General features: G+C 41.4%; 1 protein-coding gene across 10 annotated transcripts in view; it reads right to left on the bottom strand.

Moving 5' to 3' along the window:
- Nucleotides 1–1,490: 1,490 nt before the first annotated feature.
- Nucleotides 1,491–12,981, bottom strand: part of ryr1b (ryanodine receptor 1b (skeletal)) — a 76,859-nt gene continuing 65,368 nt past the window's right edge. For 5 of the 10 annotated variants that reach the window (XM_086216391.1, XM_086216393.1, XM_086216389.1 and 2 more), the window contains 19 exons: nucleotides 11,484–11,513; nucleotides 10,348–10,374; nucleotides 10,095–10,176; nucleotides 8,691–10,000; nucleotides 8,533–8,615; nucleotides 7,987–8,158; nucleotides 7,536–7,622; nucleotides 6,539–6,793; nucleotides 6,323–6,453; nucleotides 6,194–6,236; nucleotides 5,979–6,112; nucleotides 5,837–5,897; nucleotides 5,617–5,763; nucleotides 4,815–4,949; nucleotides 4,536–4,692; nucleotides 3,691–3,755; nucleotides 3,473–3,573; nucleotides 2,723–2,774; nucleotides 1,491–2,640 (listed from right to left, as the gene is read on the bottom strand). In XM_086216391.1, coding sequence (XP_086072517.1) covers nucleotides 2,545–2,640; nucleotides 2,723–2,774; nucleotides 3,473–3,573; nucleotides 3,691–3,755; nucleotides 4,536–4,692; nucleotides 4,815–4,949; nucleotides 5,617–5,763; nucleotides 5,837–5,897; nucleotides 5,979–6,112; nucleotides 6,194–6,236; nucleotides 6,323–6,453; nucleotides 6,539–6,793; nucleotides 7,536–7,622; nucleotides 7,987–8,158; nucleotides 8,533–8,615; nucleotides 8,691–10,000; nucleotides 10,095–10,176; nucleotides 10,348–10,374; nucleotides 11,484–11,513 — 3,168 coding nt within the window. In that variant the 3' untranslated portion in view covers nucleotides 1,491–2,544. The remainder of the gene's footprint in view (nucleotides 2,641–2,722; nucleotides 2,775–3,472; nucleotides 3,574–3,690; nucleotides 3,756–4,535; nucleotides 4,693–4,814; nucleotides 4,950–5,616; nucleotides 5,764–5,836; nucleotides 5,898–5,978; nucleotides 6,113–6,193; nucleotides 6,237–6,322; nucleotides 6,454–6,538; nucleotides 6,794–7,535; nucleotides 7,623–7,986; nucleotides 8,159–8,532; nucleotides 8,616–8,690; nucleotides 10,001–10,094; nucleotides 10,177–10,347; nucleotides 10,375–11,483; nucleotides 11,514–12,981) is intronic. The other 5 variants (XM_086216392.1, XM_086216394.1, XM_086216395.1 and 2 more) reach the window with 2 other exon arrangements.

Consider the following 12,981-nt stretch of genomic DNA (forward strand, 5'->3'; position numbering starts at 1 on the left):
CATTTATTGCAGGAAGGATGCGATTGATCAGCTACAGATGTCACGATATAATCACAAAGGTTTCGGCTGAAATGTAGCATATTATGGGAAAGGAGGTAAGGGGATTCTTGGGAGGAAAACACATGATTTTATTCTAAATAGATGAAAGCAGAGGTTTCAAAGGAGGCTGAGTGAATGGGGGTGAAAGGACAACAGCAAATGTGACTCACTTCATATGGTGAAGAGATGTAGTAGTGATAGTAGCTTTAGAGAATTTTACTGCTATTCCGACTTTCCAAAAGTCAGAAATCTATAAATAATTCAGGACAGGCAGTTTTCATGTATTTGGTGTACTCTGAAGTTATGTAAAACAGTAATATTCATCTTGCTGGGGTCAATAGTTGGATGGATGGGTGAAAGAAACATACTGATTAGAAGGCATCCAGACCATATAAGGAGTGCAAGGAGGGTTAGACTGAGCACCCTATTCTAAATCAAATTCAGGTCTAAGGGGCAGCCTTCCATCTCAGACGATGAAAACCCCTGGATTAGATTACTGAAACACTTTTTTACTGGCTGAATCTGTCAACTGCAAAAAATATACATTCTTGTTCAGAACTGTGCAGCAACATCTTTATTGAAAACCAAGGACAGAGAATGTTTGGTTTTTTTTTTCTACATGTAAAAGGATCCAGGTATGGCATTCTATGTTCTCTTACTTGTTTTCCAGAAACATCCTTTCGAGGTAAAACTTTTACAGGGACAAAAAAATATCAACAAAACAGAAGTTTTAATGTGAATGAAGACACATGTTCACGTTCTCCTTAAAATAATCTGTTTATTCTGAATTGAAATGCAGGGTTCAGTCAGAGGACACTCAGTCAGGTGTAATGATCTCCTGTCAGCTCAGTACCACCAGCTGACTCGCTCAGCCTCGGACACAACCAGTCATCACGTTAAACACACGATGGAGAGTTTGTATGAGCATAAAAGGACCTACTGTTCTGAAAGTGGCATGATGAGACGGAACTGTCCGAGATCAATGCATCACATGATACGCTGAATTCCTACAAATAACTATCATAAAAACCTAACTAGCAAAACAAAAGCTAATTTGATCTTCTGTCAACAAACTGGGCGTTTACCTTTTCCCACCGCGGATGGATTTCACACACACGTTTGTGTCTGATTAAATAGACTCCTTAAATCCTTCAAAGCCCTAAAGAAAAATAAATATATGTATTTATGTTTTATGTAAAATATGTGTATTCATCAAAAGGCCAAGTCATGATTCAGTTATACAGATGACACTTTGGCCAATATGTATACATTAAATACATTCATCACTTATCTTAATGCACTGGCAAAACTCTGTGTGCATCAAGTCATCAAGTGTCATAAAACAGACCCCTGGCCAGAGAAGCAGACGGGTTCAAATGGTCGTATTCAGAAGAATTAATCTGCATATAAACAAGAAATTAACAACCGTGGCATCCTCCTATAGGCTGCTGTGTGTATATGTGCGTGTGTGTGTGTGTGTGTGTGTGTGTGTGTGTGTGTGTGTGCGTGTATATGTGCGTGTACATCATTGCTGTCATATAATGCACAGAAAGCCCGGTGGAGTTATAGGGGAACCACATACTTCCGGGGACGCATTGTAAGACTTCAGAGTGCAAAGTGGTTTTGTCCATTCACACTGGTATACCGTGTGTCATGTACGCAAATATTCTCTTAGTGAGTCCGTTTCCTCGCGTTATCACTTGTTTGAAAACATGTTTCTGGGTCTTGAAAGAGAAAGAAAATAAGCAAGAGAGGGACAAACTGTTCCCTGACTGGGAGCTGCTCTCACATCATTCTCTTTCAAAATGCTCTCACAGAAACACCAGAAATGAAATATGCAGCCACATATTGAAAAAAAAAAAATCTTACAAACATAAATAATAAAGCTTATTCAATCTAATCCAAAAAAAATTGCAACTATCTGATGGCACAAGCAGTGACTTTGCTATAGGCACTATAACACAGTGTCTACACAGCTATCAGCCTGTTAGCAGCATGGACGGCTTCAGTCCTCTTCCTTCTAATATACAGGATGCGTTCAGGGACAGTGCTGAGTGTAGGTCATTGTGTTTTAGCAGCACCGACACACAATCACTCTAGCGTGACAGATGACAGACAAATGCAGCTTTCTGTGTAGACGAGCTGTGATGTTCACAACAGTGGCGACGCTGTGGATGCAAGGCAATCTATGTATATTACACAAAAAGGCCATGTAGTGTGTTCTTAAAGGAATAAAAAAAGGCCCCTGGATACTTGTCTCTTTTATGCCTCTCTGATAACATTACGCTGCTTTTCTCCTATCTGATCATCAACATTCTGCTGCAGGTGGTGCAGTAGTGCAGTCAAAGTGTGCATAGCTTCACCAGAGGAGAGAAAGTGTGCAGACGAAGGGCAAAACTGACATATAGACATGTTAGATTTCTAAACTTCTGATCTTTCTTCTTCATAAATTCCCCTCCTCCTTCTTCTCTTTCTCCTTCAGATGCACGATGACGACGCGGGACGTTAGCCGAGCTGATCCTCATACTGCTTCCTGAAGCAGTCACCAGCAGGGAAGAAGTCCCAGCACCGCTCCTGGTACATCTTCCACACATACGACTCCTGAGAAACAAAGAAAAAGAAGAAAGGTCAAGTCAGAATTACAAAAGTGGGATGATTTTTAGACATTTGAATATTCACTGACCTGTCCGGTGTGTTCTGTTTCATCTTTATTGATGAGATACATCAGGAAGAACCTGGAAGAGTGAAACGTTTAAGAAAAAAAACCAAAACGCAGCAGTGCAGCACTTTGTGGTGAAGAAAAATCATCACGTACACTTTTCTGTATTAATATAACTATATTGCCTTTTAAAAATCTGACACCAAAGGTCAGAACTACTTTCTTAACAAGGTGCTACGATTTGACGCAGAACCTCAAAACTTCAGCCAAAATGTTTGTTGACAACTAGAGGAGCGACTGCTGCTACTAATCTGTGTTTTTAAGTTCCATTTAATCACTTTTTATAGATAAATATTCACATTGTTTGCTACTGGTTGATAAATTAGTCTAAACAAGACCTCCAAGAAAAATCATTTTCATGACATGAGTCTGCATGAGAGCCTGTATCCTGTAACTAATGGCAAAACAGTGGATATGTGACGATAAAAAAATATTTAACTCATGCAGCTTTAACTATGTGATGATTTTTGACAGTGGTAAGCTAACCTGCCCATCATCAACCAGTCATGATGCTAAGCTAACTAGCAGTCAGCTGGCCTCTGTGGGTTTCAGCTCCCTAATACAGCAGAGAGAAGGCCACCTATCTTCTTGCTTGCCTCTGAGGAGGATGGTAAAGAAGTGTCGTTTCCACAAAAGCTGCACTGTACCTTTAAGGTTGACTTTTTTAACAGAGAATGCAAAAAGAAGTGCTCATTACGCTGAAAGGTGACTCACATGTAGTTGGCTAAGTTATGTTCTTCTAAGGTGTGTGTCTCAAAGCCATGCGGCGTCGTGTCGAAGTAGTCACTTCCTATTCCACAGATGAAGCACTTAGTCTGGGAGGAGAGAGAGCGTTCACCATTAAACATGCAGCTGCTTCGTAAGTGAAGGAGAAGTGAAGGAGGTTTTAAGTAGGGTGACCAGTTAAACACCAGCGGGACTCATTATCTTACCTCCATGTCCTCTCTGACCTGCTCCTGTTGGTCTCTCAGCTCACCAAAGGCATCAATGATCAAACCTGTCTCACAAACACACACATACACACACACACACACACACACACACACACACACACACACACACACACACACACACACACACACACACTTCTTACTCACTTGAAAAACAGAGTGAGTCTCAGAGAAGATATAGTTAGATAAGCGTTAAGAGAAATTCCCAGCAGGTTTAAGATTAAGCCTTTTATTTCTTGAAACATCTTGACTTTGCCAGGTCTTATACTTAACCGCTTAATTTTCATTAACCTTGGTGGAAGGTTAGATCCTGGAACTAATAAAGAATATTATGTGGTAGCTCTGTTTAACAAAGCAAATAATAGCCTTTTTTTACATTGGGTTTGGCTGAAGTCACCACGGGGGAAGTATGTGCTCTCAGAGTTCCTCTAGTAAACTACTGAATCATACTGTGAAGCAGCTCTTTTCTGGGATTTAACCTTCTCAAATGTGCCGATTCCATGTTTAATGCCATTGTGAAGAGAATGATGGTGTTTTGACTGTTGGTGAGACAAAAAAAAAATTGGATGGAATGAATTCAACTGGCAATAAAACAATATTTAAAAAGAATTTATCCACCGTCAAATTTGCAACAAATGTTTCCACAAAATACAATTTTATTAATGAACAAATTATAGCCTACAGACAAATCCAGAGACAAATCCAAACACTCCCTTTAAATTGTGAATAGTTTTCTGTCTGACTTGTAGTTATGTCGAGAGTTGGATGTAAACAAGCTTTTAGCAACACTTTCCTGAAGGAGATAAAGGCGACAAAAATGTTCATACCCTGGATGATAGCCAACAGGATTACGATGACGAAGAAGAAGAAGGTAATGTCGAAGACCACTCGGTAGAGCTCATATTCATCCCCAGCTGGGTCCTCGATTTCATCACCGATGCCGCCACCAGCTCGCACGCCAACATACATGTGGAACAGGTAACACTAGGAAGGAAGGAACCAGGATGTAGATCAGCTTCTTTTTATTAGACATAGGCATTATCATCTGAAACAAAGTCATGGTTCATTATAATCATGCTAATCCGTTATCGCCGCCTTCCACTCACTGTCATCATGTCGTCGCACTTCATGTCCGGTTCATCCTCGTCCTCACTCTTGTTGTAGAACTTGCGGAAGAAGTTGAAGGCCACCACAGTGTAGAGGTAGACCACTACAGCCAGTAAACCCACCGTCATCATCAGCTGCAGGGAAATGACGGATGACGTGTGTATTATGAGCTCTGCTAACAGTCCCATGACATAAAACACGTTCCCCCAGTTTGGTCCTGCGCTACCTGTATTAACTGTTCATTGATCTCTTGAGAGAAATACAAGTCAACAAAATCAGCATTAACGTCGTCTTTTCTCTGCCTTTAAAAACAATCAAATCATTTGATGACTCATTCTGCATTCAGGAGCATTTAGTCATTTTATATTCAATAAAAATGCTCTCTCGGATTCTTACGCCCTTCCCCTTCTGACTAGATGCTCTCACAGCAGCACCCAAAGACTTTCCCACAGACCAACATTGTGAAAGACAAGCCCAGGAAATGACTGGTTTCACGACCATAATGTGGTCACGTTAGCCTGATAACCTTTGCGGGGTCTTGGAAAGGCTGTGTGGTTAAATATTTATTCATATTAAAGGTAGTGGAAGGACCTTTACTGCTTTTGAGATTTGGGCTGTAAAATGATGAATCATGCATGTCCTGCAACCCCCAAGAAATGACTCGTTCAATCCCATAATACTACCGGTTTAGTCTAGTCTCGTTTGATGCAGTTCGCAATGTGAAAATGCCTTCCATTAAATTAAGTTTATTCACATTCAAGTTAGCTGACTGGCTAATCAGAGGTAGCCAACATAACTGACCTGTTTGCCATTGTGAGTAACGGAGGATAGGATGGTGCGAAGGGTTTTGACACCCATGGCGATGTCCAGAAGATGAGCAGCAAAGAAGAAGTTGTTGTAGTGTCCAAGAAGGGACATGAGCATGTACCAAACCAGGTAGAGGAAGGTCTACAAGGACAAGAAAGGGGGTCAGAAACAACAAACTGAAACTAATTTTCTCACCAATTACACTTTTACTCACATTATCAGTGAAAACAACACCGAACTTCCAGATCTGGTACTTGATGTCAATAGACGTTATCCTACAGAGAGAACGAGAAATGTTTGCTCGCTAGGCTTTATGATTTAATGAGATTGTTAAGTCGGGAGTGCACTGTACAGACCAGCTGAACATTGAAGTGTCGGGTTCGGGCTTCTTTTCATGCGTCATGGCGCTGACGTCGAGGGAAGCCAAGTCCATACCCAACAACTCCGCGATCCTCTCTCTACCGTAGATGTCACCATATTTGTCCAGTACCTACATAATCCCACACAGACGTCACTTCTACGCAACACGTGCCTATAAATCATATAAATATAAGTTGGCTGCTAAACCCACCTTTCTTTTCACAAACTTGTCCCAGTAGTTGTTGGGGAATGTTCTGTATTGAAAGAGAAACATGACAGAGAGTTTCAGGCCTGTTCACAACTGCGCGTCTTCCATCTGATAGTTCGACAGCGCTCTTACGGAGTGTTGAGCACCAGTCTGTCCCATTGACCCTTGATGTCATCGTCTTCAGGCTGCTCAGTGACATAGAGACCGTCAAACTCCAGCTTTCTGGCCAGCTCCTTCTCTCTCTTGAAGATAACCAGAGGGACCTGAGGAAGGGTGGACAAACTGCGTGAAACCTACATGAAGAGGAGAAAACAGACGGATGTTTACCGATCGGAGCAGAGTACAGACCTTGAGGCAGTTGTAGCCGATGATACAGAGGAAGGAGATGACGGTGTGGAGGATACTGAGGAAAGCTAAGGCAGGTTCCATGTATCCAGTACTCTCCTCCAAGAAGTAGTACATTGGACCTTCATCATCATCATCTTCTCCACCGTCCTCCAATCCGGACCCTTCCTCCTCAACACCAGAACCTTCAAACAGGCCGGAACCTTCAAACAGACCAGAGCCTTCAAACTCCTCCTCACCAGGGGGGCTGTCAGACACCTGGAGGGGGGCAAGAGGTCACACACAAGATGAGTCCAGGAGAGCTCGTACATGTAATTTGAGCAGCACAAATATTCTCAGCTTCAAATAAAAAGATAAAGATTACACATAGAATAAATAATAGTTGTCAGAATTTATTCAACAATATATAGTCTCGATTCATTCATGCTATTGGTGGGTATGATCTTAACAGCAACGCTAAATACTTCATGATGTGCTTTAACTGTTTAAACTAAGAATGTATAAAGCGTTAAATAATCCAGAGAAAAGGGTGAAGACAATCAAAAAAGAGACTTATATCCGTCAAAGGAGCAAACTTATGGAGTAAGTGTGACAGTTAAAAATGTGTAACGCAATTGGTCATTGAGAAAAATTGTTCAAAGACAAGGAGATTGAACAAATACAAAACTCAGGTTTACAAAATATATTTTTTGACTGTATTCAAAATTTGTTCCAGCTTGCTTACATTTATGTGCCTGTTTTGCTTTATATGAGGATGTAATGTAAAAAGGGATGAACCACTGGGTACTTTTTCTGTAAATAAAAAAAGCTGTCGAGAAAGACCAAAATAACTTCATACTAATATTGATCATATGTATCGGATTAAAAGATATTTGTGTCAGGATACCAAACATGGGGTTATTCCTGTTTTCAGTTTATTACGTGAACATATTTTCCAGGCACACTCAGAGGTGATGTGTTGATAGTGTGTGTGTAGCTTTCACACATTCAATATACCGACCTTGTAGAAGAGCAGGATGAAATTGAGTGCAAAGGCGATGAAGAGGGCCAGGAATCGAAGGTTATAGAAGTTACGGGAAAGGTAGTTCTGTGAGGCAATAAAGAATTGAGTGAGACACAGTCGCAGAACTGTTCTGATGTACTAAAGTTAGGGCTGAGAAGATGCTTGCTTTGCATGATATTATAGTTACGCAGTGGGGAAATACAAATGAAAGAAATACTACTTTACTTTACTATAGTTTATAACTGAATTTACACCACTGAGATAAAAACAGAAATAAACAAAAATCAGACGACCAAAGAAGATGCCCATCAAACAGATGGATCAGGCTCTGTCGCCAGCACCAGCATTCCTTAGAGTCCAAATGTGTTAGAACACACATCACTACGGTACCAGGTAGGAATTTCTCACATTAATTCAAGGATAAGTACCTTTACAGAAAGCTGCTCACCATGAATTTAATCCTCTGGACCTCAAGCTCGTTCCACAGCTCAAAGCCTTCCTCGGCAGTCTTCTTCTCCTTCTTTGCTTTGGCCTTCACCGTCGTATCCTCCTTCTCTTCAGGTTCTTCCTCCTTGACCTCCGGTTCAGGCTCAACCTCTGTCTTCTCTCCATTCTCAGTGCTAGAAAAGACAGGAGACACATATGTCTTTTTCTTTATTTAAGAGGAACATGTTTCTGGGGCATGGAGTTACACTGACTGCTGGTTCAGTAACAGTATAAGGACTTGGGAACCATTCTAGTGAGCCCTCACAGGTGGCCCGAGATGTCAAAATGAAGTATTCTCCTCATTTTAAATTCATGCATATTCTCTGATTAACTCAAATAAACTAAAAAAGTTCAAATGAACCATACCAACACTACTGTTCTTGTTTACAGACTCTCAGTAGTCGTTGCAAGGTCGTTCCTGTCATGTAAACCTAAATCAAAGACGGGATGGTAATCTGTGTATCATATGGTGTACCGTGGATCAGCACGGACAGACAGACTGACTTACTCTGCCTTCTCGGTCTCTGGAGGAGCCTCCTCTTCAGCTTCAGTCTTCTCTTCCTCATCCTGCCCTCCAACGGTGGCGGCCAACTGTTTCAATGGTAGTTGGTGGTTACTTCGAGAAAAGGGCAGAGTACAAAGAAGCTATCGGAAAGAACTCCTCACCAATTTCCTCTTCAGCAGTGGAGTGCCCTCTGGAGTTGGAGGCTCTTCTGTTGTCGTCTCACCAAAGTCTCCAAGTCCACCCGGAGTGTTGAAACCTGGCAAGCGTCCACCTTCCCTCTCCTCCCCATCATCCTCTTCCTCCTCCCCTCCTCCAGTATCAAGATGGTCTGCCGCTCCGTCTGTGTCTTTAACCTCGCTGGCCCCAGGTTCAGGTGGAAGGTCTCCGTGAACTTCGTCCTGGGTTGGATCTGGCATACTGGCGAGGATCTCAGTCACTGTCATCTTTTTGGCGCCTTCCACCAAGCCACCACCGAACAGCACTTTCCATATGAGTGTGAAGAAGCCCTTGCATATACTATAGACAAACATCAGGATACCCATGAGAATGGTGTAGACAAACGTAACCAGGCCAATCACCATCTCCTTCACCGTCATCTTTCTTAATTTACGGTAGCGACGCCGCAGGTTACGGAAGGTGAACATGTTGAAGAAGTTGACCACACTTGTCAGAAAATCTGCAAAAGCTGAGGTTGACTCCGGAGCTTCCCCTTCTCCGTTGCCTTCCTCTCCTTCTCCGGACTCTCCTTCACTTCCTCCACCCTCCTCTTCTTCTTCATCATCCTCCTCTTCTGCACCATCGCCCTCAGGCTCAGAGATAGATGCAGCAATGTTCATCTCAAAGATAGTGTCCTCACAGAAGTTCACAAAGAGCTCCATTTTCTCACTTTCACCGCCCTCATTGACCACATCAAAAATGAACTGCCGCTTAGACTCTCTGACTTGTGGCATTTCCCACTGATTGCGATTCGCCTCACTGATTTCAAAGTAAATGCGCTCGATCTTCCTGCTTGCTCCCATGATCTCGATACGGCCAAGGAAAGGGCGGAAGTAGTTGAGCACACTCTCGGCCTGCTCCAGGAAGTTCTGAAGGCGTGTGTCATGTGGTACGTGCTCTGAGAGGTTAGTCAGAAGAACAGCAATATTGAAGCCAATGTCTTTGGCTGGCTCCTGGAAACGGTCCGCAAATTCTTCAAAGTTGATCATCTCATTTTCATCGGCCTCGGAGCAGGAGAGGAGGAACTGGATTTCTGAAGGAGAGTATTGCTTCTGGCTGTCCATGGCCTTGGAGAAGTCCTTCTTGGAGATGAGCCCACGGGGATCAGTCACATAGTCACGGAAAGCGTCCGAGGCCACAATGTCCTTGAGCTTGAGGAACATGTCAAAGAACTTGAGGATCATCTCCACATTACTGGAGGACTCCACCAGCATGTCAACCATCTGCCTGGCGATGGTGCCATTTACTACATTGCCTGAGGTGAGGAAAGAAGAAGGAATTATGTGTTTATAAGCATAAGGGTGGGGGGGGGGGGCGTAGGAATTATTGTAGTGGGGCGAACATCTCACCTTCAAGTAGAGACAACAGCATCACTACCATGTCCTTCTGCAGATCCAACAGTTCCTTCAACAGTCCAATTTGACTGGAATCCTGAAAAGACACAAAAACACACACACGCACACAGAGTAGAAAACAATATTCTTAGCAAGAACATCAACTGTAACTGATCTGAGAGGAAATGTCCTCCTCTCTGGTAGGATTCTGCTGTTAAAACTGATAAACTAAACACATTATGAGAGATAAAACAGTGAGAGACTCTACCTCAGAGTGTGCTCTCCAAAAATGATCCTGGGTTTGCATTTTTAAATAAAGAATATGCTCTTTTAATATCACAAATAGTATTGAATGATGGAAATCTGCTAGGCAAGTATAAGAATAGGGACGAACAGGCCTCTGCCAAACAGCGCTGCCTTTCACCTTTATCTGAAAAAGTAGCTGCAGCGTGAGAGCAAGATGCACACATATCTGACGCTGATATTAGCACTCCTGAAGACCTGCACCAGATGATAGTTAGCAAGAATCGCAATCATTTCTGCAGACTGGTTTGGCGTGTCCTGGTTGTTGTACTAGCGCCTCCTCTGGTTGGTGGGGGAGTCTGTTCGGGGGGGGGGGGGGGGGCATGCTACGTCCACCTGGTGGAACTCCTCACTGTCATGTGAAAGGAAGTGAGTGACAGGTGACTTCACATGTATTGGAGGAGTCTGCCTTTCCTAGATCAGCATAGGGGGTGGAGCAACGACCAGGACAGGTTAGAAACAGGAGAGTTGGCCATGAATAATTGGGGACAAAAAGGGGAAAATGACAAAAAGAAGAAGAGAACTACAAATGTTCAGGAATTTATTTGTCAGGCTGGTGGAGATCTAGAGGAAAAGTGTGTCAGGACAGGCAAGCATCATTGCAGTGACATCACATGGGTACCTTTACCTTTTTTACCTTTACTTTAGCATCTTGTTCATCTACATGAACAGAAGCAAAGCACGATGTTTAGATGCTTTGGGGAAGGACATGAAATAAATCGAATCAATTAGGAAGGAATATTAAATCAACAAATTTTAAGTGAAAGCCTTTTGAGAAACTTCTGAGTCTAAAAAAATGTCACAGTCACAATTCAGGAAAAATTTAATACTTTGAACAGATTTTTCTAGTCAGTCTGTATTCAGACAAAATGGATGGAAAGTCAGTGTCTGTTATAAACTGTCCCTCTATTCAGGGACAATGTGTGATGACCTCTAAGGAAAATTACAAAAGAAATTAAAGAATGAAAATAAAATAAGAAAAGAAGGACATGTACATGATGTGGGTGTTAAGCTGCATATTTTAAAATGTAATGAAGCGTGAGATATTAAAAGAGGCTTAAGAAGCATAAAAGGCTTTGGCAGAAAAACACAGAATCTTACGCCATCTCGTTGTCCGGGATCAGGGTGCATCTAACAGGGTTACACATGAAAATAAAAATGTCATCCATCAACATTTTTACTTCATTTTATTTGTCTAAATCTGCAGATTGCTTTACAGATTGGTGCAGGATTGTTTCCTGCATCTAATTATCATCTTTCTTTATCTTAGGCTAAATTAACTCGCACGGATCTGCTCTCTTGTCTGCTGCAAAACCATGAAAAACCCGGCTTTACGTTGGAAAATAGAAATGCTCTGTAATCTATCAAAGGCAACATAAAAATATTTGAAAGTGCATTTTAAGGAGCAGCATCAGTCGCAATCCACAGTTTCATACAAAGTAAGATTTAAGTAGGCAACACTGCAGCTTCTTGTTAGCTCAAAGACGTTACAGATTGCAGACACACACACACACACACACACACTCACAAACACACAGAAAAACGTTTGTCCAAAGCCCCACCAAACCCTGGGCACTTGTCAGTATCAAGAGATCGATACTTCAATTAGATGAGGTGGATTAAATGTATTATGAAGGATCAGGAAATGTAAAGTGAGAACGGGTGAGGGAAAGAAAGAGAAATTGATTCTGCCTTCTTAACCTGAAATCATGTTAAAGGGAAAAGATGAAGAGAGTCAGAGGTCCACGTGAGAAATGTGAACACAAACAGCGAAGTTAGCCTGTTTTCTAATTTATCAACCGTGGCTTCAAAACCTTTTTAGACCTCAAAGATTTAGAACAGAAAATTCGAAGAGAGCAAACTTCAATTCCTGCTAGTTAATGCTGTAATTCAAATTTGTTGGTTTTTTTTGTGTGTAAATCTACAATGTTATTTTACATTTTCTGGCTATGTGACTTGTTCCTGTACAGTGTATGTTTTTTTTATTTTTTTTTATTTTTTGGGATGTTACTTGTCCTCATGGGGAGTATTTTTTTCTGTGGCCCTCTTGACCAAGACTCCCAGGCAGACAAATAAAGGATGAAAACTCATACTCAACTCAAAGATACTCATATGATTGACACAGACTCTATTTGATAATAGCTAAAAGGATGTTGTTTAAATCTTTTTTAAATAACTAATTAATCTGATTCAATAAATAATAAACTCCATAACTGTACTAGAAAACCCTTCAAATATAATGGAGTTAGAGTCTTTTTACATGCATAACATGTGATATTCACTTCTCTTTAACGTAAAATGTCTCAGTTAAGAGGCAGAAACAATTTGGCAAAGAAGAGGTGGGGAAAGATAGTTAAGTTGAGAAAGAAAAAATATAATTATTAAAACAAAAGGATAATCAAAATAAAATACATACTTTACACTGGAGGAACCATGAGAGAGACAGTTCACAAAATTAGTACGTCAAAGAGGAACATTTGAGAAAATTTGATCTTTTTTCAATCAACTTTGATTCATATGATGCCCAACTGTAAAACAATGAACACTGGCATTATGGGATGATTCAAATATTTTCTTATAACATAAATGGGGACTTCAT

The sequence above is a fragment of the Aulostomus chinensis genome, chromosome 10, assembly GCF_037954235.1.
Source record: "Aulostomus chinensis isolate RoL2024-O1b breed Wild chromosome 10, RoL_Achi_v1.0, whole genome shotgun sequence".
In the NCBI taxonomy this organism is placed as follows: domain Eukaryota; kingdom Metazoa; phylum Chordata; class Actinopteri; order Syngnathiformes; family Aulostomidae; genus Aulostomus; species Aulostomus chinensis.